Consider the following 26,509-nt stretch of genomic DNA (forward strand, 5'->3'; position numbering starts at 1 on the left):
CTCCTCAGCACGTCCCAGGTGCCACAACATCAGCCTCTGGCAGCAGCTCCCATAGGGGCTGTGCTTGGGCTGCAGCCTGGGCACAGAGGGACCTGCCAGGGCTGTGGGGCAGTGTTTAAACCAGGGCTGCTCACAGAGGAGGCTCCCTGGCACAAGCCCACCCTCCTCCTATGGGAACGAGCCCCTGGAAAGCAGGAGTGAGGATTTTCTCACAGAGTGACAGGGAAAATTAGGGGAGAAAGGAAACATTTTCGCTCTGCTGACAGCAGGAGACAGAGGCAGAGCAGGGAACAGCACAGCCACAGCCACGATGTCTTCCTGTATTCCAAACTCCACTCTGCAGGTGAGTTCCCTGCTGACATCCCTTCCCTCACTGCAGCTAAAATATAGGAAAGACTTGGGTGGTGAAACCAAAGGGTAAGAGGATCATGGCTATGAGTTATGGGGAGGAAAAATGACAGAAGCTCTCCTTGTACACAGCTGTCACCCCAGAGATTTCCACTTCCACCAAATTCACAGAATTCCCTGAGCCTTTGAGACAGAATGGATCAGTTCAGCTTTGTGCCATCAGACAACTGAGATGACAACATTATTGGTGTCCTCAGGTCAAGCCTGTCATGTTGAATTAACAGCTCACAAGGCACAAGAAGTGCTGTCTCCCCCCTGTGAATCAGAGCTGAGACATCACCTGCATAAGTAATTCTATTACTTTTGAATCAACGATGAAAACAAAGGATAAACAATTATCTGCTTAAGTTCTTCATCCTTTTTGGTAACATTATTGGGCAGAGTAATTGAGTTACTCTTGTCTTCCCATTTGTCATGGGGTTTATGAGACACCCCTTCTTCCTCTCCCCTGCCTGTACCATTGTGTGCACAAACTCTGAGCAAAAAGCCCAAAGTGCCTCTGGCTCTGCCTCTCAGGGTGGGAGGCTTGGTCAGAGTGAAACGTAAATTTTAAGGAATTTAGAGATTTTAGAGGAGCTAAGATTTTTGCTAGAAATAAGCCTTACTAGACTTAATTAAAATAAATGAGTAGGCCTTGATAAAGTTAGGAGTTAGTAGTTAACTAATGATTGCTTGTCAGCACAATGTTTAGTTAGCTGGGTTTATAATGAAGAATACACAAACTGACAAATAGCTTTTAGGAATATAAGACAATTGTGGGGCTCCTCTGTTCTGAAACCAATTGAAGACAAGGAATGGGAGTTCTACCAAGAGTTCATTTGTCATATCTGCATTGAAAAGGTAGAAAGGTCAGAACGAGGAAGACTTCATTTACTTCCTCATTTTGGGACCCCTCCCCATGAAAGGGACACCGACCCATTTCAAGGAACAAACTATGCATGCTGAATGGCTTTTGGAGTGATTAGCATATGAAGTGAGGGATGGGATGTACCAAAATGATGAATATGGATTTGTATTTTGTGTATTCAATACTTGTATGGATAAAAAGACTCTGTAATCCCCTGGAAGGTGTGGTGTGTATTTGGGAGTTATCCCGCACGCTGCCCAGTGTCAAATAAACATACACTTTCTAACTTTAAACTGTTAGAGAGTTTTTGTCTGTCACAGTTGGATATCGGTACTAGATCAATATCCAGATTTTTTTAATAAATCAAGAGGTGTCCTGGTCCCCACCTGCTTCCTGGGGCTGGCAAGCTCCTGGTGTGGCTTAAAAGGAAACCTGATCCCCAGCCAAGGGAATGGGAGCAGAGAGAAGAAATTGGGAGGGAGGAAATGTTCATGCACCTGATGACCCAGAACTAGAACTGGCCTTCTCAAAGTGATGCTTAGAAAGGAGCTGGTCTCTTCTTCCTGGAGAGTTTTCCTTCAGGTGAGATCCAGATGTGGCTGCAGTGTCTCATAGCCCATATCTGGGTGTGCAATCCCAGTTTTGCCTGACTTGGATTTGATTTCTCTGTACCTATGGAAATATTGCACATCACAACTCGGCATTGTTCCCGTCACAGCTCATGATTTGCTGGGGATGAAATCCACTTTTCTGCATCAAGGTTTTTCTGGGTACATCTGGTTATGACGAGGTCTCAGTGTTTGACTTTTGGAACATTAGACTTTAGCTATGAATATTTATGGCCAGAGTTGAATTGTATTTCAGACTGCAAGTCATTATTGCTGGGAGGACAGTAGATAGAAGGCAATATTCAATTTATCAAAATATTTTCTCTTTTATGCCTTGATCAGTGAGCAGATTTATTTGAAATTTGTGTCATTTAAATATCAGTATTAAAATCTTATTAAAGTTACAGTCTTACTAAATAAAACATAGCAAGGAGCAAGGCTATCCACAACAACAATAAGCCAGAAATATTTCTGCTCATACACAGTAAAAATGTAGAGTTGACCCAAGCTATTTTATAAAGCAGATACTTTGATATGAACAGAAACACAAATTATTCTCAATTTAAACATTCATGAGGTGAAACCACAGTTTGCTCAAGTGAAACTCGTACTTGTTAATCCTAAATAAAAGGAGTTGGTTGTAAATATATGAATATTTGCACTGGAGATGAAATCAATCAAAACAAACACACCCTCATTTTGAGGGTCCGTGACTGAACATTTCTTCCAAATTTAATATCTGTAGAGTAGGGATGACTTTGAAAACATCTGTGATTGAAAATAAAAATGTGGGAAGGGTAAAGATGAAGATTAACGTGCTGTGGAGCTGTGTTTGGCAGCAGGAAATCCTGAAAACCTTCCCAGATTTGGGTGTTTAACTCTCTCCCTCTCTCCAACAAGCCAGGTGAGTGTCCCCTTCCTCAGCCTCTGCAGCTCTGATCCCCTTTCTCCCCCTCTGCTAAAACACCAAGTGTTTTGTTGGGTAGCTACAAGGAAAACTCTAAAGACAGGAGCTTTTCTTAGGTGCTCTGAGGAGCTTCCACCAAACTGAATTGAAGAAAATTTCATCTGAGCAGAAGGGAAAATGTCCTCAGTTGCACTTAGGAATAATTGCTCTACAAGAGAGTTGAGAACAGCTAAAAAATACAGAACTCTGGCCAAAAAGAGCCAGGGATTGTGGGAACAGGCATTTGCTGGGAGATGTGAGCAAAGTTAACTCTTTGCTTCTCTGCTTTACTCTGATGCTTGGTGAGGGGATGATTTGCTGAGCAGGTTGACAGGGTTGTCCCTTTGCTTCATCCCACTACAGTGGGTGATCCTCTGACCAGCCCTGTTTCCCCTCATTTTTATCACAGTCTTATTCTGTATTTCTCTGTGGAAGTAAAAACCTTCCTTAGAAATGTGATTTGTGCATCGCAAGAAAAAAGCTCAATTTCAAATAAACATGTCTTACCCTCTGTTTTAAAGATTTTCATTCCAACGAAACACCTTTCCCATCACATCCTCTGATTCATTATTTCATTTGAGTCTACAGCTCCTAATTCTCCAGCACTCTGAGGCCAACCTCTAAGGAAGTCAGTTGGTTTCATCAAAGTCATGCTGTGACTCATGGTCCCTTCTTACAGAGAACAGGTTTTTCCTCCTGATGAAGACAACCAATCTTCAAACCCTGTGGTGCCTTCTGGAGAGATGGATATGAAACACAGGCAGATCCTGAGCCCTGGAGCTGATCTCCCAGGAAAATAAATAGCACAGGGGGGTGAATTCTTGTAAACAAGTGGAAGTGAGATTTTGGTGGAAGAGAAAAGCTTTTGACTGATCTTTTAAAATGCAAAAATCAGAAAGGAGCAGAATGTATTCTCTTTTTTTTTTTCTCCTCTTCCATTTTCCATTTTTTGTTGTTGTTGTTGTTGTTGTTGTTGTTGTTGTTGTTGCACATTGTTGTTACTGACACGACTGTATTTTCCCTGGGAAAATCTGCGAATCCTTTTGATGATGTGATGTTAAGAGAGCAAATTGAATTATCATTGTGCACTGATGGTGCCCACACTTTCTGAAGACATTTGAAATCCTTTGTACCTTTTATCCTACGCTTTAAGTTGATATGGCACAATCCTGAAAGCTGAGCTTTGAAAAGTAAGAATTTTTGGGCTGGGGGAAACCAAAGTGAGATCCCCTCTCTGCAGGAACATTTTCTGCCTATATCTCCCTATACAGAGATTCATTAATTTTGCATTTTCTGAGGAGTGGAGCAGAAATAGCCCTTCCCAATTTTTATTTTAATGTTCATCTATGTGTAGCTTTGGCTTTCCTGTTCACCACAAGTGTAAAGCTGCCACTCACACACTGACTCTTCATTAAGCTTAGTGATGAAATGTTCTCCCAGAAGAATCTTCCCCAGGGATCAGAGGATAACAACGTGGCTGATCTCCCAGAGATCATATCACCCCGGGGCAAGGGGAGAGGAGTTTTTGCCAGTCAGCCATTCTAAGACAAAGACATTGCTCTTCAAGACTCTTCGTGGTGATGTTCTTCACAGCCAGGTTGGACAGGGCTTGGAGCAACCTGATTTAGTGGAAGGTGTCCCTGTCCATGGCAGGGGATTGGAATGAGATGATTTTTAAGGTCCCTTCCAACCCCAACCATTCTCTGATTTAGTCATGAGGAGCTGATTGTAAGGGTGTATCCTTGGAGTGAGACTGGCAGCATGGCAGAATGTATTTTTCCCTGTCTCCAAAATTCCATAAAAACTTTTTAAGATACAAAGTGAAACCTGCAAATGAATGCCAGTGAGCTCCAAATGATGAAGAACATATTAAAAAGCACTGAGCCATGCTATGATAAAAGCTCTCCCCCCTCATCCCTGTAATATATACAAAAAGCAAGAGATATTGTCCTCTATCCAATAAAAATCAGCACCAAAGTCTTTATTTCTCCCAGACACAATCTATGAGCTCTGATTTCTGTTTTAATCTGGTCATCACCTCTGGCATTTAAGACCGGAGTTGTGAACAGAACGAAGACCATCATTTTCCCCTGCTAAATGATATTTATCAAAAAGAAAGCCTCAGAAAAGAGAAACGGAGTTAGATTGGGTCACTTACAAACACAAACTGTGTTTCTTTCCAGATGCAAACAGGTTTATACCAGTTGTGCAGGTAAGCATTCATCAAGGCTCAGAAATGCTCCACAAATTTGTATTTTCTTTCATCTCAACACGTGCTTACGTGTTTTCCTAGATCAGCCTCCCAGAGGGTGCTCCCTTCTTTGGGCAAGAGGATTAACCAATCTGGCTGCCTTGCTTGGTTTCACTGATGACCAGCTTTAAAATCCCTGCACCATTTGCTTGCTCTGCTCTGGCTCAAGCCAGGAGGAAGGAGAGGGATTAAGTCTCAAGTTCTGAGTCAGAAAGCACCAGCCACGACATCAGGTGTTTTCCTGGACTGGTCACAAAAAATGGTATTTCATGCTTGTGTTAATGGTAAAGACAAATCGATCTTATTCCAATTGCCAGTCTGAAGGAAGACAAAAAAATGATTTATTGCAGTAATGTGAAACTTTGTAAGGATTCATGCTCTGTGTGGGAGCTGTACTAATAATGCTGTTGGCAGTCGTCGCTGCTTTCCACTTGGACAGAAGAACTAAAACATTGAAAATGTCAGGTGCCACAGATTTCGTTACAGCTCCCTGTGGCACTGCTGAGGTCACTCCCAGTTAATGGAGTTTGCTGCTGTTTGGGTATTTTTTAAATTCAGGAAGCAATGCTTCACCTTCTGCAGTCTGCAGGGAGCAGACCCCAAGGATAACAGCGTTGTCTGAGAGCTGCCAAGGGCTGTGACAAGGTTGTTGCTGTTGCTGACAACCAGTGAGAAGCTGAGTTTTGATGGCTGAATGCTGGCATGTTTTGTTAATATATGTCTTGGAATGGAGGCTTAATATAGCTCATGAGCTACCTGCTGATGCTGAGTGAAGGGAAAGGTGAAGCTGAGCTGGCTGCTGGGAACACTGGGGTTTGAGGCTCTGGTCTATGAGATTTCACTGCAGCCCTTGGGTGAATCCCAGAAGTTCCTGTGCCTGAAGTCCATCCCTAAAACAAGAGTTCCATTGCAGTTACAAAGGGAGGGAGTGGGGTGGGCTGTTGGAAGTGTCCTAATGCTGTTAAGTCTTGGTAACAATGTCTACAACATCTCTGTTATGTTTGAGAAATTTTGGGGTGCTGGCAAGATCTAAATCTACACTCCTTCAGCTTAAAGCTATTCCCCATTGTCCTCTCACTCCAGGGTCTTGTAGAAACTGGAGCTTTTACTCTCTCCAGTTCTCTTGAAGCCTCCTTAAGTACTGAAATGGGTCCTAAGTTCTCCAGGCTCAACAACCCTGGGCAAAACATCATCCCAGGTGTGGCTGCAGCACCCACATATGCCCTTATACACTCACTGCAAATATTTGACCTTTCTCTTTCTCCTTCTTGAGACTCCTGGCTGGCTTGGCTGGTTTGTATCACCAGTCATATGGTGTTTAACTAACTTTGCTGCTTCTCTATTTAGATGAGATGTTAGGAAGAAATTCTCTGAGGGTGCTGAGGCCCTGGCACAGGTTGTCCAGTGAAGCTGTGTCTGCCCCATCCTTGGAATTGTCCAAGGCCAGGTTGGATGGGGCTTGGAGCAACTTGGGATAGTGGAAGGTGTCCCTGCCATGGCAGGGGGTTGGAATAAGATGAGCTTTTATGTTCTTTCCAACACAAACCCTGCTGTGATTCCATGGATCTGTGATTCCATGGCTGAGCGAGCCCAGGACGGGGCTGGCAGCCCATGGGTGCTGGGCTGGCTGCTCTGGGCTCCCCTGGCAGGTTTTTGCTCCCAGAAAACAGCCCCAGCAGCTTGGTTTGGCCACCCTGCAGCACTCAGACTATGCCTGAGCCTGTGCTTCTGCAGGGGTTTTGCACTTGAGTGCCCAAAACCACTTCAGGTTCTGTTTCTTCTTCCCAACACACAGGAGTCCTGGAATAATAACTGTGATGTGCTGCCTTATTGCTTAAATGCCCCCATGAATATACTCCAGCCTGATCTACCGTTCAAACAAATTCAATAAGGCAGAGCAGGATTTAAAGATATTTTAAATAAATTAACTTCTGCATGGATGTTTATTAAGTTTTATGAAGCCATTTACTAAAACATAACATTTTTTTTCCGAAAGGTGCCTGAAATTTTCCTGTCGTGAACTATGGAAATTGCTTTTATAATTGAAATGAGAAATAAGGGCCAAGCTGAAAGCATCCCTCATGGCTCAAGGCACAGTCCTTGTGCCTTTCTAAAAGGAAAAAAGAATTATTTGACTCTCCACATCTATTTTCCTTCACATTTGCAGGGTGGGACGTGGTGCACGATTGCGTGACAGCAGGGGGGAGAGTGGCTTAGGAAGCTCAGCTTCCCAGGATTTGGCTTTTTTAAGGAGCCAGCCCTGAGCTAAACAAGTCACAAGCAGACAGCAACATTTGTCACCCCAGGTTGAACACGGGCTGGATTTCTGCACAAACCATGGAGGCTCCACTGGGAACGCCGTGCCCAGCAGAAATCTCCTGCAGCCAAGAAACAAGGATGCTGCATGTGCTGTGGATTTCCACTGCTGGAGACATGAGCTGTGGGCTGAAAATACACCTTTGAGCAGAGCAGGGCTGAATATGAAATAAAAGGATCCATAAAATAAATTATTTTGATTCTTGATAGAGGCTCCTGCTCTTCTCATCTGGAAGCAGCACCAAAAAGCCTTTTTGAGCTAGGTTTTGGAAGATGGATTTTCCAGGCATGAATGATTCCAAATATTTAAATTTTATTCTCTTGCTGCTCTCCAAGCAACCTTCCACTCTATCAGAAATCAAAACAAAATGGTTGAATGGTTAAAAACTATGAAGATTTTATGGCTCAGCTCAGCTATTGCACAACAGAACATTAACCAGGAGCTGCAGGGAGGATGAAGGTGACTGATTTTTGCTCATTTAGTGTAAGGACACTTTAATATCGTGGGTTATACCCAAGCATTCTGTCCCCACAAAATTACATTTGTGTTAGAAAAATAAATGCCAGGGAGGAAGAGGACCATGCTAAAGATGGGAGGATAGGAGGAGAAATCTCACTGTTAAAACTCAGTAAAGCTGCTTCTTTTCCATCCTCTTTGGGGTGAGGGCTGGTTCCTTCTCTGTGCCCCCACAGCTCCTGGTGCAATAAACCCACAAACTGCTGAGTTTTCTGGGCAAAGCTGCTGCAGAATAATGGCCAAGATACAACATCTGTCACATCTGCCCTGCAACAGGGAAAAGCAAGCAGGGAAGACAGGCAAGGCAGGAGCTCAGACCCCTGCAGTGGCCCTGGGATCTCAGCACTTGGAGCAGCTCAGCCTGGGAGCTCAGGTCTCATTCCACACTTCAGGCTCCTGCACTCCACGTGCTCCAAGTCCTGCTGGGCTGATGCTCACAATTTCTCTGCCCAACAGCAGAGTAGGACAGCACAGATCTGATGCTTTCCACAGATCTCAGGAAGGATTTTCAGGGCAAACATCACTGCTGGAAGTGTCCTTCAAACCTAACTAGTCCCTCTATTTGTTTGCTGAGCTGAAGCCAGAAGCAGAAGCTGATGTTTGGATGCTGTTTGAGCTCAGAGTGCAGGGACAGGAGCTCTCAGGGCCCTTCTGCAGAGGACCTGCAAATCCCAGTTCAAGGCCAAGGGGATTCCACCAGTTTAGACCCCAGCCAGGGTGCCTGTGCAGATAACCAGCTGTGTGATAAAGGCACATCTGCCACTTCAAGCAAAAGCAGCCCAAGCCTTAAATTTGGATATTTATTTCTTAGGATCAATAAATGACAAAATAAAATACCATACAGTACAAAGGCTATATCAGGAAATAACCATTTCAGTACACTTTGATCAGTAAATACAGTATCAATAATAGCATGTTACATTGAAAGTGTTTCCCATTGCCATACAGGAGAATTCCACACCCTCTTCTTTCCCTTTGTCACAGAAAATATCACAAAATAGACACTGACACACTTTTAACATTCATTTTTTCCCCATTGAGCAACAGGCCACAAAAAAAATAAAGCACATCAACATATTGTATCTCAGAATAAAATAAAAATAAAAATAAAAAGGTGCACTTCAAAAATATTTGCCACAAATACAATATGTGCAGGACTATCAGGTGGCACAGCTGGGGAAGGACTCTGGATCACAAAGCCAGGACGCAGCATCATGAAATTTTGGATCAGCAATTTCTATTTTTTAAGCAAATCCAGACTGAGAACAGGAGGAGTGGTTGAGCTGGGATGTGAAGAACCAGGCAGAGCTCCAGCAGACACAGCTCCCACGTGCTGTGGGTGTTTGCTGGCCCTGGCCAAGTGCAGCAGCCGTGCAGCTGCACAGGTGGTGAGTTCAAAGCTGCAGCACGAGCTGTCTGCAGCTGCAGCACAGCCAGGGGCTGCTGCACTGAAGGCTGGGTGCTGGAAATGCAGAGGTCCTGCTATTGTCATGCTTACAGCATGTGCCCTGCTAACCCTCCTCGCTGATTTTCCATGGAGTTTTCTCCTGAAAAGCTCGCTGAAGTGAGGTCTCATGCACCTGACAAAAAAAGACAAGCTCAGCAGAGCATTCCAGCACTGATGGACTGGGCCTGTGGTGAGACAGCCCTGTCTGGGGGAAATTTCTGAATAGCAAAATGACTTTTTCAACCTGATTTCACACTCTGCTAAACTGATGGCTCTGGCAAGGGCACTCCGAAGAGAAACAAAACCTCAAAATAACGTTTGAAGAGGTCACTTGACAGACTCTCTTCAGAATAGAATTTCTCAGAATCCATCTGGCAGCACTTCACATCTGCGGGTTCCACAGATTTTATTCTTTTTTTAGTCAAAACAAACAGTTCCAAACACAGGGAATTTGCATAGATGAGCAGAGGCCCCAACGCTCCCCTCTGCTTCAGTGAAGAGTGCAGCCAAGGCAGGGACACAATGGATGGGAGTTTTTGTTCTGTCTAATGCCTAAAGCCATTCACACCAGATTAAATTTAAAAACCTTGTCAGGTTAGCAGTTCAGTCATTGTTAAAAGGCATCTAAAGAACCATTTCTCTGGTAAATATGGGGCATATTTTTTTCTTCTTTACTGTATCAGCTTTCCTTTACAAGGCCAGGCTGGACAGGGCTTGGAGCAACCTAGTCTAGGGAAAATGTCCCTGCCCATGGCAGGGATTTGGAGCTGGGTGGTCTTTAAGGCCTCTTCCAATACAAACTGTCCAGTGATTCTCTGGAAATCATGAAACCATGGGGGTTTGCAGTCAGCTATCCTCACTTCTTTGAGCTCAAGGGAACCACACCTCTAAGCTGAATATAGCAAAATTAGGTGAGGAGGGAAGAGAGGATGAAACCAGCTGTAACTTACACTGCTCAGCTCAAGATTGTCAGATTTGGCCAGTGGAAGAGGTAGCTTTGAGCTGCAATCTCAAATTAAGGCCGTGGACCCAGATCTGCTTTCCTGTTAAAAGAGCTGTAGTAGTCAGCAAACCACTTGGGTAAATCCCACAAACCCCCCCAGCTCTTCAGCACTTCAGTGGCCCAACAAACACTGTGGAAGGAGTTTATGATAAGTTCACTTTTACTCCAGCTTTTTCCCACTGTCATGTCAAGCCAAAATAAACCCACCAGTTTCTCCGAGCTGTGATCAAATATTCTGTAAGCTGCCAGTGTATCTCAGTAGTGAAAATCTAAACTAAGCATCTTATGTGAAAGAGCAATTTTTGTACAGTGTTTCTCCAAGATAATCAAGCACATTTCAGCAGGTTGGTGTTGAACAAGTGTAGTAGTAATGTTTAATATTTCAAAAGCAAATGAGACATGCAGGGTGTTAAATTGTAATGAAAGTCAAAGTAATGCAGATACAGCTTCCCTGCGAGGTCTCAGAAAGCTCCTCCCAGCTGCTGACTGTATTTGGAGGTGAAGTAAAAAAAATTGGGTCACCAAGAAACATTTGAAGTGTCTGGCCTGGAAGGTCAATGTTAAATGTGTGACATCAAGACTCCTCTTTCTCTTGAGGCAGATCTTTCCCCTCTCCCATTCATGGTACCTGGATTTTGCCACTAGGCAGGATGAGCAGGCCTTCTTCTTCCAACCTGCCCAAGCCATTTCACACACACCATACACACAAAATACTTGCTGTTTTCTCACAGCTTTCCTTCTGAAGAGATCAGCCTCCCTTATTCCTCTTTGTTTCAATTTATTTATTTGTGTGCCACTCCCTGTCAAAGAGGAGTCAAAAGTCCATGAGCAACAAAAGTGCTTGGTCAAATATAATCTCTGCTCTCTGCTTGGTACAACCAGGGCAAGAAATCACAGGAAGGCATGACAGAACAGAGCTTGCAGTTTGGCTGAATCAGAAGGAACTGAAGCCCCTCTGACTTTTATTTGGAGCCCTTTCTATTGCAGGGTTTCACCTCCCATCCCTGGCAGGTGTGGCTGATGGGCTGCCATGGTGGCCAGCTGGGTACAGGCTCTAAATGCCCCAAAACTAGTCACTCATCACCAACAACTCACAGCAAATGCCCCCAAACTGGTGTTTCCTGTTTGTGCTGAGCCCAACAGGACCTAAACCACAAGTCCAGCGAGTTGGACTCAAAGGTTCTTGTGAGTCCCTTCCAACTTGACCTGTTCTGTGATTCTGTGATGCAACATCCGTAGCAGGAGATGTCACCAGTGCTTCAGTAACTGGTCTCCATCACTGTGTGACCCTCACTTGGGCCAGCCCACACCTCCAGCACTGTGGCTTCAGTTAGGGACCACAGGTGCTCATCAGCTGAAGGGTGACACGGGATGGGCAAAGCCAAGAAAGCCAAACTGAGCTGACTTTGTCACCTTTCAGAGGCAAGTCCTGCTCTCCTGATGACATGTGGGGTGAAAAGGGACACCAGGTCACCACCAGCACAGGGTGATTGGTCACTTCCAGGTTTTTGCAGGTCACCATCTGGGGGAAAAAGCCCTTTAGCTTGTCCCAGAGCCCTGTTACTTCAGTACTAAAGACTGGAGCAATTTGTTGTATCATATAAGGGGCTGTTAGAGATGGAACCATATGGGGGAAAAGCTCATGCTACCTCTCCTTACCAGCTGGGAAATTTCAAAGAGAATTTTCAGGTCTTGTTTCTGTTCCTCTGGCTTGTTAAAACAAAGTGGGTTTAAAGTGAAGACTCCCCAGTTTAGACTTTCTTATGCTCTGCATTTTAACTATCTGAATATTGGGGGTACAGATGGGTGTGCCAACAGTTCTGGTAGCAAAAAGTAATACAAGAAAAGGTAGAACAAGGGGACCTGCTGCCTACAACTGCTAAATATGAGATGTCAGCCTTGTGAAAATGGCACGGAAAGAAGTAAAACTGGAATAAGAATGGGAAAAATCTGAAGGTCCCACAGAACTGAGGCAGATTGCTCTTATCTCAGCAGCCTGGAGCCCTCATGAGCTCAGAGTTTTCTCATCTCTTAATGCAGGCCAGCAAACTGTTCTCCCTGGTAAAAAATAGGATTTGGCTGTATGGCAAAAGGAAGATTTTAGATTTCTGTTCATTTTCAGTGCTCCATCTGGGCAAAGCCTCTGCATCCTTGACTTTGCCAGAGACTCTGCTGCTACGGGTGCAGTGGTACCAAAGCCAGGCACTGTGGATGCCCTAAAGCCAAAGGTGACCCCACTCCCCAGGCCACAGCCACCCCAGCCTAGGTAAGGCATCATCTGTTCTTATTTAATTTCAAGGAGCCAGAGCGGCTCTCTTGAGCACCTCGGTCATATTCCTCACAATGGAGATATATTTCTAAAATAACCACCTGGCTCCCTGAGTTTTCACTCCTCACTCATTGAACATCCCACAGATGAGCATATCCATTCTCCAAGAACATCCCTTTCTGTTCAAAGCTTCTTTCTCCTCATCAAACTCTCTGCTTGGTGCCACCAGGAGACGTGATCTCAAACCCTTGGATGTGGACACGGCATCTCTGCACTGAGAACAGGATGAAATGCAGAACAGTTTTGCCTAAGTTGAACACACTTTGGCTTCCCAGTTAACACCACATCTGGATTTATGCCAGACTGAAGTTACAATACATGTAGACATTACTCACAAGAGGCAAGGCCAATGCTTGAAAATAACCTCAAAGTTACTGGCAGAACAAAGCCTATTTTTTCCAACAAAAATGACTTTGCTAAACACATTTGTGTTATGTGAATTTGGAGACCATGCATGAAAGTCACAGAGGCCTCTCTCAAGTTTTGACTCCACGATGAATTGCGTTCCTCCTCCTCCTCCTTTGGCTTCAGTACGTAGTTTCCCTTGTGACCTGGCTGGAAAAGGTGTGGTTGCTGGAGATGCTGTTGGATTTCCTGGTGAAGGCCAGTCGTTTCTTCTTCTTCCTCCATGGCAGGCACAGGATGGTGAGTGTGGAGAGGAAGATCTGGCGGAAATTTGCCGACACCAGGTTGTAGAGGATGGGGTTGATTGCTGAGCTGACGTAGAAGAGGACATTTGTCAGCATGTAGAAGTAGTGGTAGAAGTTGTACAGGAAACTGGAAGAACAGATGAAAGATAAAAATCTGAGTGTGAAGAACTCAAAGTCACAAGGGTGAGAAAAACAGGAGCTGCTTCCCAGCTAACCTTTCTAGGCTGCAAACATGAGCTTACCAGAGGTGCCTGAGCCACCACAGCCCATCTACATCTCCATCTGGAACTGGTCAAACTTGGACCAGATGACTTTGTGAAGATATTGCCCCACTCACCAGCAGTTAGTGACTTATTTAAGCCCTGGATCCAGACAAGACATTTACCTCATGCATTCATTTTTCTTTGGAAGTAGTCATTCTGGAAACTGAGAGGCCAGATGGAAATTCACTTCTGTGTCATACATACACATTAGCTTGACTTTTTTGGCTGCAGTTCTGATCTACAGAGGTTGCAGAAGAGCCAAAGTCCAGGAACAGATGCAGCTCTCTCCTCCCTCTGGCAGTGAGAGCAGCAGCAGCTCATTCAATGGGTCCCTGGGTTGGGATTTGTCCATAGTGTGGGACAGCATTTCCTGTTCTGGGGGCAAGCTGATGACAGCACACTTCTGAAACACATCCTAACCACCACAATTTAATGTTTTCAACTACAGCTGGTTGAAAATGTTTTATTATATTTTATGCTTTTGCATAGATCTTTCCTTGGGCCAACTGAGAACAACAGCCCTGAGCTAGTAAAGCATTTATAAACACCACGGGTCTCATTTTCAGGAAGATGTTCCTCAGAATCATTTATCTTGTTGAAAATTGCAGACCTTTTTTCTAGTCTGAGCAGTGTCTAACAAAAGATAAATAGAAGAGTGCTGGACTATGTTGCCATCCCTTCCACCCCCTCAGCACTGCCAAGGACTGCATGGCCCATCCAGTTCTTGCAGGCAGAGTTTCTCTGTGTAGTTGTGAAGAATTAATATTGGAAAAATGTCTCTTCTTCAGGGGCAAGGCACATATGTTTATAAATGAACATGCCAAGCTGCTGCAAACTGTTGATTAGCCACCAGACTGATAGTTCACTATCATACTGAAAATTCAGTATTTTCCTAAAATCACTCATGGTTTTAAAAAGAAGAAGAAAATATTATGTGAATGGAGCCACAATGCATAAATACCCACTAACTGCAGACAGATTTCCCTATCCCTCTTGCTCAAACTGAATGCAGTCTTTACATAATTGAACAGTGCCTTAAGTGCCTTTCATATAGTAAAGCAAAGGAGAATCAAGATTTTGTCCCAGTGTGTGCCTAGAGCTCTATTTTCATGACTGAAGATAGATTTTGGATTTTACTGTGGCTGGGTCCACAGTCCCATTCAGTAGACTGCCATATCCTAATTTATTACATTTTGTGTTTGGAGTTGATAGAATTTTAGGTTTTTATTGTTGTTCTGCCTCTTGGTATTGTAGATTTTGTTTTCCTTTCCCTTGAAAGAAACAGGCCCGGTGTCAGGGAGATCAGGGATGTAACACCATGGGAGGAGACACAAGAGAGCATCCCTTGGCATCTCAGGCTTCCTCGGTGCGTGTCCCCAGACAGCATTAGCTCTTAATGACATAATTAAAAATAATAATTAGTTTTGTGGATGCTGTGCTGAAGAGCCTGGCCTGGAGCCTCAGAAAGGAGCAGGGGGTGCCTTTGCACATCTGTGAGCAGTACATGTGTGTCTGTGCAATTATCCCAGAATTCTCTGGCAATCTGGCATTTCCCAATCAGCAGCAACTGCTGGCATTTCATTTTGATCCATTCCCTGCAGAACCCAGTACATAACCTGGCCCAGGCTCAGTAAGGAGCACAGCTATTCCCCCACCTGTGTCATCTCCCCTGTCAGAGAGGAAATGTGGCCTCGTGGAGGTAAATTGTGTGCAGACAGAGGTGCTGCATCTTAGGGCTGGGGATCAATATCTCTGAAATCCACTCTGGATGTACCAACCCCCTCCGTCCAAATGTCATTTCATCAAGGGCTGCCAGACTGAAGCCTGTGGTTGCAGCCCTCAGGAGGAGGAGGAGGAGGGGCTGATGATGCCTTTTGGTTCAAAATAATGCTTCCTGAGGGATTTAGGAAAAACAAAAACTCTTAATTTGCCTGGCAAACACTGAGACATTCAAAAGAAAAATCAACCAAAACAGCAATTAGGTTTTGGGACTTGAACCCCTCGGTTGGAGAACACCTTTGTCCCCAGATCCCCAGCTCCACCTCCACGTCTGTGGGTGCCCTGGCATCCCCAGCCCCAGCCTGAGCCCCCAGCCTGTCCTGGCACAGGGGGACGTGTCCCCACGTTGTCACTCACTCTGTCCAGTGGCTGGAGGGGACATAGCAGAACATGAGGCGCCGTATGTGGTAAGGGAGCCAGCAGACCACGAAGGCAATCACCACAGCACCTGCAAGGCAGGAAAAAACTTAACTTTGTAATAAATAAAAAGGTCTTTGTTCATCAAAACGAGCATTGAAGGAGATAAGAATTTGGACTGAGTACGGAATGCAACTAGCATAGAAGACTGTGTGACTAATTATATACAACTTTTAGGCCAAGGACAATCTGCAAGGAAGACGAGGAGCCTTCATCCCTACGACCACCAAGGGCAGAAAAAAAGACCCCCAGCAACCAATTGCACCGGCGTAGAGTTCATAGAGAGAAAATATGTCAACTGGAAAAAAAATGGGACTATAAAAACAAAAAGGTCAAAGGGGGAAGGTGCACCATGGCAGAGCAGAGGCTCCCCGGCCGCCCAGCGCTGTTCTTTTGCTTGATACAGCTTGCTTAATAAATTCTTGTTAATTGATTTATCTATAATTAGCCTCCCCAATTGAATTTGTCCATAACAACTTTGTGAGCAATTCTCCAGCAGGCCGAAAAAGGGACGTGCCTGCTGGGGTTTAATTTCTGTAACCGTTTTCCTGCAGCCCCACTTGTTCTTGCAGTGCTGTAGTGCAAAGGATTAATAACCCTGAGGGACAACCAGCCTGCAAATGTCTGCAAAAACAAGCAAAACAGAAGTAATGGGGAGCAGCACTAAGCACTGGGGCAGGGACATGAGGAACAGCAGAAGGTACAGATGAAGGACTGGCCATGCCTGGCACAGACCTGGCTCGAAGGAAACTCTGTTTGCATCTGTGTTTCACGCCCTTGTGGCACGGGGTATTTTGTCCATGGCATTCACAGCTGCTGTATGTTTTTCATCCAGGTAGACAGGGAGCCAGGCCAATCTAATCCCATTAGTTTGTTATGTGGAGCCACTGGCCATGGGCCCCACAGTGCTGAGCATCATTAAATTGCTCTTTCTAGGGGAAGGGCTCATCCTTTTGTTCTACATTTGTGCCATACCTGAGATTACAACGTGTTTGGGTCTGGATTTTGTCATAATAAAAATGATCAATTAAGGGATAAGCAGAGAAAGACACTATTGCTTCTTTCCTTTCCAGATTCTGAGGGATGTCAGACAATGGAAAATAAAATGCAACAACTCTGAGGCATAAAAGTGCTGTTGATAGAGTGCATTTATCAGTCTGGACTAAAAAGTAGATATATCAGGCAATCAAGAGAAAATTTTGTTGCATTCTGTAATATACGTTTCAACTTCTGTATGGAACAGCAGTATTCTAGCAGAATCCTAGCAGGAAATAAAGAAATCTCAGTTAAAACATAACACAATAAAAAGGCAAGAAGAAAATAAAGACTAAATAAAATAACTAAGTTAATTTTTGGTCCCAGATTTGCTCCACAGACAACAAGGGACACATCACTCTTGTCCTTTATGTGACCTGTAAGGGGCTGGGAGGCAGCAAAGCTCTGCTCCAGAGTGAGGTACCACAAGTGCAATGTGTATTTGGCATGTGGAGCCAAAGGCTGGAGGCTTTGCTGCCTTGGGGTTGAAAATATTTATGTGGCTATGTCCCAAACCCATCCCAGAGGGACCATGTTGTAGCTCAAGAAGATGTGTTCCCTTGGATAATGCAGTCCAGGAGGAATAAGTCTAGCTGTGGCTGCATGTCCCCATCACTGATGCTTAGCTAAGAGGCACAGGAGAGCAGAAATTAAATAATCCCTGGTGTCCAGCTCCCTACTCATACCCTACTCCAACTCCATGAGCTCCCTCTCCCATTAAACACACAGCTAACAGTGGAGAAGGTTCTATTCCATGATGCATGACAGCATCTTCCAAGAATGCTGCAAAAGCCATTTAGCCAATAAAGATTTAAGCAACTGAAGGGACATGTTTTGGAGAGAAGGCTAGAGGGTCTGTTTTTATTCTCTTGTCCAAGTGAATTCATTTTTTCAAACTGTTTTTTGGCTGCTCTCTGGCCACAGTGATCACAGATGTAACTCATCACCAGACAGCCTGAAGCCCTTCAGATGCCATCAAGAGAATGAATCTGACCTGTGTCTGATCCTTCCCTGAGGAGCTTTGATGGGACTTTGGCAGGAGAGCCCCTGCACGGTGTGTGGCACAGGAGAGTGGGGACATCCCTGGGAGCTCAGTGGGAGTGTCGCTGCCTGCCTTGTCCCTTCACATCTCTGAGCACCTGCTTTTGGCCACCTCCAGAAATGCATTTCTCTGTCAGATGGGCCTTTGGGATGGAGCAGTCTCCCCCTTGATTCTCCAGCATTTCCCTCCCAGGAGCTGCAGGAGAAGCCAAACTCTCCAGCCTCTCCTCCGGCATCCTCAGCCAACGGGAACGAGCCAACATCCCAGCTCCAGCCCATCTGCTCTCCTGCACAGGATTAGCTGCATTTTCAGGCTGCAAAAGCAGCTTCCCAAATGGCTCCAAACACAGGTTCATTCAGGCACATCACCATTCTTGCAGAAACCTCCACACGCTGGCACTCCTCAGCTGCTCACCCCTGTGTGCAGCTCTTTAGGAACGGCAGGATCCAGATTCTTTCGACAGCCAATTATAAGAATCTCACACATCTGCTTGTTAAATTTACCAACACGTTAAATGAAAGTGGTTTTCTCCTGGTAAATGATCTCTGCTTCTGCTGCTCAGGCAATGCTGTGCCAAATAATATGGATCTATAGTAACAAAAACACATATTGAGAGAAGTATCTGCTTAACATCAACAATTAAGTAATCTGTGATAATTCTGTAATATCACATGCAATCACTCCGCAATTAAATCTCTATTAAACATGTGAAGTGCACTGGAGACACTTATGGTCTGATTTGGAAGTCCCAGCTGGGTGACACACTGTGCAGTTCTGTGCTGCACAGATTAGGAGATCCCGACCTGAATTTGTCACCCTTAATCCGTATGTTTTCATTTTACCATACAAGGGATCAAGCAGATTTAGGATGGCAATCCTGCCCTCCTGAGTCCTTTCCCCTGGGAGGAATATGAAACACGAGACTGTGTTAACTTTCACCTAATACCGAATGAAAATTCCCTTTTCTTCCAGATACCTGGTTCCTTTTCCTGCTGTTTTGTTCTGCCTGTCAAAATGGTTGAGCTGTAAAACAAATCCTGGGCAAACAGTCTGCCAAAATGATTTTTTTATTGTTGTTATGAGCTCCTAGGATGTGTTCTTCATCATCAAAAGCTTGACACATGGGTTCCTTTGGTGGAGTAATAAGGAGCAGGTCAGCCTGCTGGAGCTGAGCACTGCAGGGGAAGGGTTTGACTCAATATGTGATGGGATCACTGTCCAGGATGGTGTTTGTGAGGTTGGAGGTTTCCTGCCTTTATTTTTTGAACTAAAAATAAACCAGACACATCCCTCACTTCTAATTAATTCAATAAGGTTCTAATAGGAGCAGTGCTACTCAGTGAGCTTCTGATATTTCCCATAACTGAGCAAATGAGGTGCCAAACCTCAAGGCTGGGGAGTGGATGTGGGACCCCAGCAAGGTGACCCCAGTGTGCCAGGGGTGGCAGGGAAGGATCCTTCCGCCAATGTATGCCTTCCTTTCCCTTCTAAATCAAACTCCCAATTTAAATGTGTACTAAATCATGAATTATTACATCCTGTGTCTTTCTATTTTGTCTTATAATGGCTCTTTTCTCTGCCTGTTTGAACTGCATGCCAAGGAAGAAGGGGAGAGGATGGAGGAGTGGCAGAGGATGAGCCCTGGTTTGTTTTTCCTTCAGGAAGTCCTGCAGAGAGAAACATCAATTCTGACTGACATCTTTTTCATTGTGAGGAGACTTAAACTGTGCCAGTCTCAACTCTCAGACTAAATTGGACATGGCAGCAATCCTGAAGTTAAATTCTATTAAATCACACTGGGTATTTTATTTTGCCTTGTGTGTATCCTGGGCTGAGGCTGGGAACCTGCCCTGCTCCAGGAGCTCCTTGGGGCTAGCCTGTGCTCGGGGCAGGGCACCATGAGAGGGAAGCCCATGGTTTGGCTGGTGTGGCTGAGCTCAGGAGTGATGCTCAGGAGGGTTTCCAGCCCCCATGCCTTGGTGGGGCCATGTGAGGTTGGGAGTGACTCAGAGCCCGGGACAGCGATGGCTGAGGAGCCACGGCCACTGACTCACCCGGGAGCTGCTGCAGCACAGAGCTCAGCTGGGCTGGTGTCCTCCTCCTCCTCCTCCTCCTCCTCCTCCTCCTCCTCTCTTCATCTCCTCCAGCCCCTCTGGGATGCTGAGTCACAGCCCTGCAGCCCCAGGGTGGCCCTCGGCGAGGGCATCCCCTGTCCTGTCCTCTTCCTCTAGCAGAGGCAGAAGAGGGATGCTGTCCCTTCCTATAACCACTCCTGCTGCTGCTAGGCCTCCAGAGAGGCTCAGATCCACCTTCCCTTGATAGTTTTGTCCAGACTATTTCAGCTAATTTATTTCTTTTTCCCTGCATTTGAAGGGGAGCTGAGCCACATAGAGATGTGGAGCAGCACGGTGGAATTCCTGAGCAGAGGCAGGAGCTGTTTGGGGAGGCATTGCCCCCCCTGAACAACAGCTCTCAGCCTTTTCTGTGTTTCAGACTCATCCCCAATGCTGCCCAAGGGGTGCACACCCACCAGCTGGCACTAATGAGGTGTACAAAAGTTATCAGGCCTGTGTCAGAGTGGTTTTTGGAGAAACAATCCTTGTATATCCCAACCTCCTGGGTTTTATATACTTATTTAGTTGATGACATTACAAGAGAACCTCTCCCAAAGTGCTGCTTGATATGAGAGGTGGTGAAAGCTGGGCCAAAGCAGGCACAGCTGGCACTGCCTCGTTAAACCTCGAGGTGCTGTTTATATTAACATGATGTTCTACCTGACAGGCTGTTGGCAATATTTATATCAGCAGGCCCCAATGTAGGGATTGCAGGAGCCCAGTAAAATTAAAACTACTTATGCTGGTATTTGGGTCATAAGGCTGTGGAATAAGGGATTTCCATAAAAGTCGGTAACAATCAGCAGGGTTTGGGGACCACCAGCAGGAACCAGGAGTACTCAGGAGAGCAAAGAAGAAACTGTGAGTAACAGTGAACTTGAGAAGTCCTCAGCTCCTTTAAACACCACTGAAAACACTCAACATTTGCTGGATACAATCTCCTAATTCTCCTGAATGTATGATTGAAGAAACCCTACATTCTTCTTTATTAGTGAAAGTGAGATAGCACAGTGAATGGAAAAATCTTTTGGCATTCAAAATCAACATATTTCACTCAGACTATATTCTCTGATTTTTAATGGCTTCAGAGACAGATTTGAAAATAGATGTGAATTGCTGCCCCAGCTCACGCCAGTGGTTATATCATCCCCTGGCACCAGTTCCATCCATAAGGAGCAAGGCAGAAAATACAGATTAAAGCTGGCCCAAGAACAGGCACTAGCAAGCAGCACATCACTGCTGTCCCAGGGTATACTGGGGTCTCTTCCCAGGTTTCCTTCTGAGGTAATTATTCTTTTGGAAATTAGAGAAGAGGTTGCTTGATTCCATTTAAACTTCATTCATGCCATTTCCCCAGGAGATGTCTGGATATTTGAAAGAGAAGAAGAAAGGAAAAGAATTTCCCCTTTGAAAGGTAGAGAAGGAATCCCATTTTATCCTCACCAGGTTCAAGTCTCTTTCTATTTGGTGAGATCAGGTGCAACCTGAACTGGCTTCCCCTGCAGCCTTTTCTTCTTTCCTCTCCAGTTTTGAGTTTCACATATCCTTTGTTCCTCCCAGAACAGTTTCTGCTCATCAAAGGGACCCTGGAGCTGTATTCACTGCATGCTTCTGCAGTGACTAAACCCCTGGCCAAACTTCATGTTTAGAATCACATTAGTTAACTTTTTAAACACTCGCATTGTCACGGCTTAACACCTGGAAAATCTGCTTCCAGGGCATGGCCAAAGCTGGAGTTTTCTGCAGAGATGCAGCCACAAGAACCTGCAATTCCTGCAGCAATGCTGTGCCAGGCCAAGCTGTGGTGCCAGCAAAGGGACACATCTTGGGAGAGGGGAAAAAAGAGATCCCCTGCCCCAGGAGGTGCAGCCACCCCTGGTTTTTGCTCCTTGGAGGATGTCAGAGCACTCTGATTCTGCTTGTTTTATCTCACTTGGCAAGCTGCAAAGTAAACCTACAACTGCAAACATCTCTGGGAAATATATACAACTGTTAAATAGGTAATTTATCCTCCCAAATTTCAGTGTGACACTTCAGCTGTTAAGATCAGCTTCCACTCAAGCTTAATGCCACAGGGGCTTCGCTGAACTCCACTTGGAGTTGCTCAGACTTTTTATTAGAGATACAAAGTGCCATTAATTTTATTCCTTTCTTGAAAAGAAATGATTCATGAACAAATAAATCTGCTTTCCTTAGAATATAGGAATTATGAAATACAACTATTTAAGGAGCTTAAGACTGGTGCTCTTCTGTGTATTGTGGCTGCAAAGTATGAGCTATTTCTGTCTGTAGGCTGGTTAAACTAAATCTCATGGCAATATTCTCCTCCTGAAATGAATAATTCAGACTTGGAGCATTGGTAAGGAGAAACAAATGGACTCCTCAAAGTATCTTTTCAGAAGGGGAATTATTAATGCACAAATTAATGAAATATGTGGATGCATCATTAATTCTTGGCCTTTGTCTTATATTACTTGACGAGATACAGAGGCCCCAAAATCATAATTTAAAAATTCACAGCCGTTCAGTAAAAAATGCATCTTGACTTTATCTGCTAAGAGGCATTTTACTGAAGCATCACCCAGCCAGCTGTGGGAGACTGAAGGATATTCTTTTAATTGCTTAAACCTTTAAGTGCTTTATAATTGCTTTCACTAAGCAGCTTCAGTAACAGAGCAAACGCTACCTGGAACTCATTACATTTTAATAGGCTTAGCCAACGTCCCCTTGCAAAGCCTCCTCTTGATGTCCATCAATTTGTCTCAATGTTGTTATCAGAGCTCAGCTGTGCCATTCAGTAACTCCTGCCTTCCTTCCATCCACGTGGGAGCTGGTCTGACAGGCAGCCAGGAGCTGCTGAGGGCTGCAGGCAGGTGTGTTGGTGGGGTATCAGTCCATGCCACAAAACTGCCCCCTTTCCAGAAGATATTTTGGCTGAACAGAGCTTTCATCCTGAGCCAAGCTCGAATACACCCTGATTTTTTGAGCAGCAGAGAGAATTGGGGTTGTTCAGCCTGGAGAAGGCTCCAGGAAGAACTTGCTGCAGCCTGAAGGAGCTCCAAGAAGGCTGGAGAGGGACTTGGGACAAGGACTGGAGTTACAGTTCAAGGGGAATGGCTTTAAAATGAAAGAAGGAAGGGTTAGACTGGATATTAAGAAGAAATTCTTCCCTGTGAGAGTGCTGAGGCCCTGGCACAGGGTGCCCAGAGAAGCTGTGGCTGCTCCATCCCTGGAAGTGTCCAAGGCCAGGCTGGATGGGGCTTGGAGCAATCTGGGACAGTGGAAGGTGTCCCTGCCCATGGAAGGTGTTGGAATGAGATGAGTTTTAAGGTCCCTTCCAACCTAAACCATTCCATCATTCATTGTTCTGGTGTGTGTGTGTGCATGTGAGTATTTAAGGTTATTTAGAATTTTATCAAGTGATTGACATATCAGGCTGTGCAATTAGAAAATTTCACTTTTCTGTGAAGCATCACACAGCTTTGGGAGGCTCAGCATTCCAGAGATCCAACATAGCCAAGGAGCAGAAATGTGAATTGGAGGTGGTTTAATGGAAGGAATTGGATGGGTGAAGGAGGGTATGGAATCTCTTGGTGGAAAGTATTTTTAACAACAGAACTGGTTGCCTTGATATCCTCAGTAGAAAAGCTGGGAAGCTGCAAGTGCCTGGAGCCCTCTGAATTTGAATCCTCACACCTGGTGAACTCTGACAGCAGAGAGGGAATTACAATCAGGAATCTCATGCTCACTGATTTAATGAGTTGGCTCCCAGGCAACAGGCCTGACACATTCCTTGATCCTGATCAGCCTCATTATTTTGTACATGACCTCAGTCAGACAGAGCCAAGAAAATACACAAATGCTACCAAAAGGGAGGAAAACACTGTTGTGGATGTTTTGAATGGCGCTGTTAGCCTGGCCACTTTTAGCCCTTATTTCAATGTAAACAAATACTTAATCCCAGTACATTTGGAGCAAGGAAGTTTTTTTCTACTCTGATCTTATCCAACAGCTCTGCACACCATGAATGACAAAAAAACTGTTTTCTATGCACTCCTTTTACTAGTTCTGAAACATTTCACCCTTAGACCTAAATCAGCCTTCCCTGTACCTCAGGGTAAAGTTCACTTTTGGGAATGGAAAATACTTTTACCCCCATGAAGCTCTGATACTCTGCCAGCAGTTTTTTAAGAGGGGACAAATGTCATTTTTCTTTTCCCACCCTCTTCCACAAATGAGCCCAGACTCTGTTCATGATTTTGGCTGTCATGGATGCTAGAATAAGTCATGTGAATCCTTGTGTATTTTTTGCTACTTTTCAGACAGCTCAGACTTGGGTTATTAAAATGCAAGTCATAAGGAACAGGTGACAAAAGTAAGTGTGAATCAAGCACCTCCAGTAATGAAGTGCATCTGAAAAACTGAAATGCACAGGATTTCACTCCCATTTGCTAGATAAAGAGAGCATTTCTGCATGGTGGAGTGAATCACTGACAAAAATGAGGCAGGATTTTTTTTTATTTTCTGAATCTTCCTTAGCACAGTAATGCAACAAACAGCTGCCCTCTCATTGCCTCCCAACAGGGAGGGCAGCTCAGTGCAGCTGCTGGGGTGGCCCTGAGGAGATGCCTGGAATATCTGGGCATCCCTGCATGATTGGGCCCCATGGTGCCACATCTGACCCACTTTTGAACCACCTCAGGCTCCAGATGAAACCCTCACTTTTGCCAAACATTCTCAGCTTTTGCGGTAGACAGCAAACACAAAAAATTGCCTGGAGAAGAAAAAGAGGAAGCAGAAGAAGATGAAAAAGAAAATTATGCTTATTGTTCAGAAAGTGAAGGGTTGTTTTTCAGATGCTTGGAGGAGATGTGGACCTGTGGGTGAGGGGTGCACTTCCTCCAGTGCTGAGGAATGCCAGATGCAAATTTAGGTTTCTCTGCTATTATTCATGAAGAGCTCTCTCAATGATCAAAGAGGATACAATACTAAAAGGAGAGAGGGAGAGGTGTGTGAGGTGGTGTAGTACAAGTGACAAATGGCAGCTTCTCACTTCATGGCAGCAGGCAGAAATGTTAAAAACCAGAAAAAGACAGCAAGGAGCAGAGTCCTTGTAGGCTTCATGGGGAAGCAAGGCTCCCTCCTCACCCAGCCCTGGATAACAGTTCATTGGGGTGCAGGGACAGTAAACAAACACAGTCTAACAAGGTAATTGTGGGGAATTTAATGTACCCTGTATTTTTCTTTCCTTTTTCTCAGTAGGCATGTCCCACTTGGAAGCTGGGATGCCCACGTGGCTCACCTATGGCACAGGCAAGGAGTGCTGCATGGGATGCATTCCATGTGAAAAACAGCTGGAAAAATGTCCTGGAGGCTCCTGGTGCCTTCTCTAGGGATTTCTCTCACTGGAAACCTGGTTTGAGCCAAAGCCTTTCAAATACCAAGATGCCCCATCCCTGGAAGTGTCCAAGGACAGGTTGGACAGGGCTTGGAGCACCCTGGGATAGTGAAAGGTGTCCCTGCCCATGGCAAGGGTTTGGGACTAGGTGAACTTCAGGTTCCCTGCCAACCCAAACCCTTCTAAAGGCACCAGAACATCAGAAAGATTTCTGCTAACAAATTCTCCCCATCTCATGTTTCAAACCATTATGGGCACACTTTGTTAGCTATTTTGGGTACTATTTTTGAGCACCTTTTGCTTTATCCTCTCTAAGGTTAAGCTACCAGGTTCTTTGGTCTTTTCCTCAGCTTATTTAATCAACACCATCCACTACTCTGCAGTACAGCTCAGTTCCTGAGTGCAGAATCTTTTATTTAAGCTCTGTTTGAACCAGAGCTCTGCAGAAAAAGAGAAGCAATGAAACAACACAAGCAAGGCTTAAATTGCTGTCGACTAAATCACTAAAATGCTGGGTTGGTTTTGCTTTTCCAGAGCGAGCAGGTCTGCTCGTTAGCTTTGCAAACCAACAAGCAAAGACAAAAGGAGAGGGCAGAAGGTTTTCCAGTTTCCACCTGTTACTCTTCAATTGCATTTATTTGGCCACCTCCAGGCCGGGGCACAGCGAGGGAAGGCGATACTCACGCAGGACCCGGACGCCGTGCTTCAGGGCTTGCACTCTGCTGGGCTCCATGGACATGCTGAGCATGGTCTGCTGCCCACCAATGGTGCACACCTGGTTCTCCTGGGCCGCCTGCTTGAACATCACCAGCAGCTGGTTGGCGATGATGGTGTTGAGCACGGAAATGACGACCATGGGGAACACGAAGGAGATGAAGGTGTTGACCTGCAGGGGAGAGATGGGGCACAATCAGGGATAGGAGCAGCGGAGCAGGAGGCTGGGTTTTATTTCTCAAAGCAACAGAGGAACAGCCTGCAGTGGAAAGCTTTCCCTCCTCTTACTCAGCTGGTTTTGAAGGTTTGTTGTACAGAGGAAGAACTCAAACGCTGCTGACGCAGGTTCATTCATGTCGGTCAACACCTAAAAAAGGCAAAATCATTCACATCTAATGATATTCTTTTTCCATTTTCGGTGCAGT

General features: G+C 45.1%; 1 protein-coding gene across 1 annotated transcript in view; it reads right to left on the minus strand.

Annotated features, from left to right (window-relative positions):
* Positions 1 to 8,675: 8,675 nt before the first annotated feature.
* NTSR1 (neurotensin receptor 1) overlaps positions 8,676 to 26,509 on the minus strand; it is a 56,892-nt gene continuing 39,058 nt past the window's right edge. The window contains exons 2-4 of the mRNA XM_021553529.4: positions 26,055 to 26,256; positions 15,722 to 15,812; positions 8,676 to 13,449 (exon numbers count right to left, since the gene is read on the minus strand). Of these exons, the coding sequence (XP_021409204.1) occupies positions 13,200 to 13,449; positions 15,722 to 15,812; positions 26,055 to 26,256 (543 nt within the window). The 3' untranslated portion in view covers positions 8,676 to 13,199. The remainder of the gene's footprint in view (positions 13,450 to 15,721; positions 15,813 to 26,054; positions 26,257 to 26,509) is intronic.

This window comes from Lonchura striata, chromosome 20, assembly GCF_050655825.1.
Source record: "Lonchura striata isolate lonStrDom1 chromosome 20, ASM5065582v1, whole genome shotgun sequence".
Classification (NCBI taxonomy): Eukaryota; Metazoa; Chordata; class Aves; order Passeriformes; family Estrildidae; genus Lonchura; species Lonchura striata.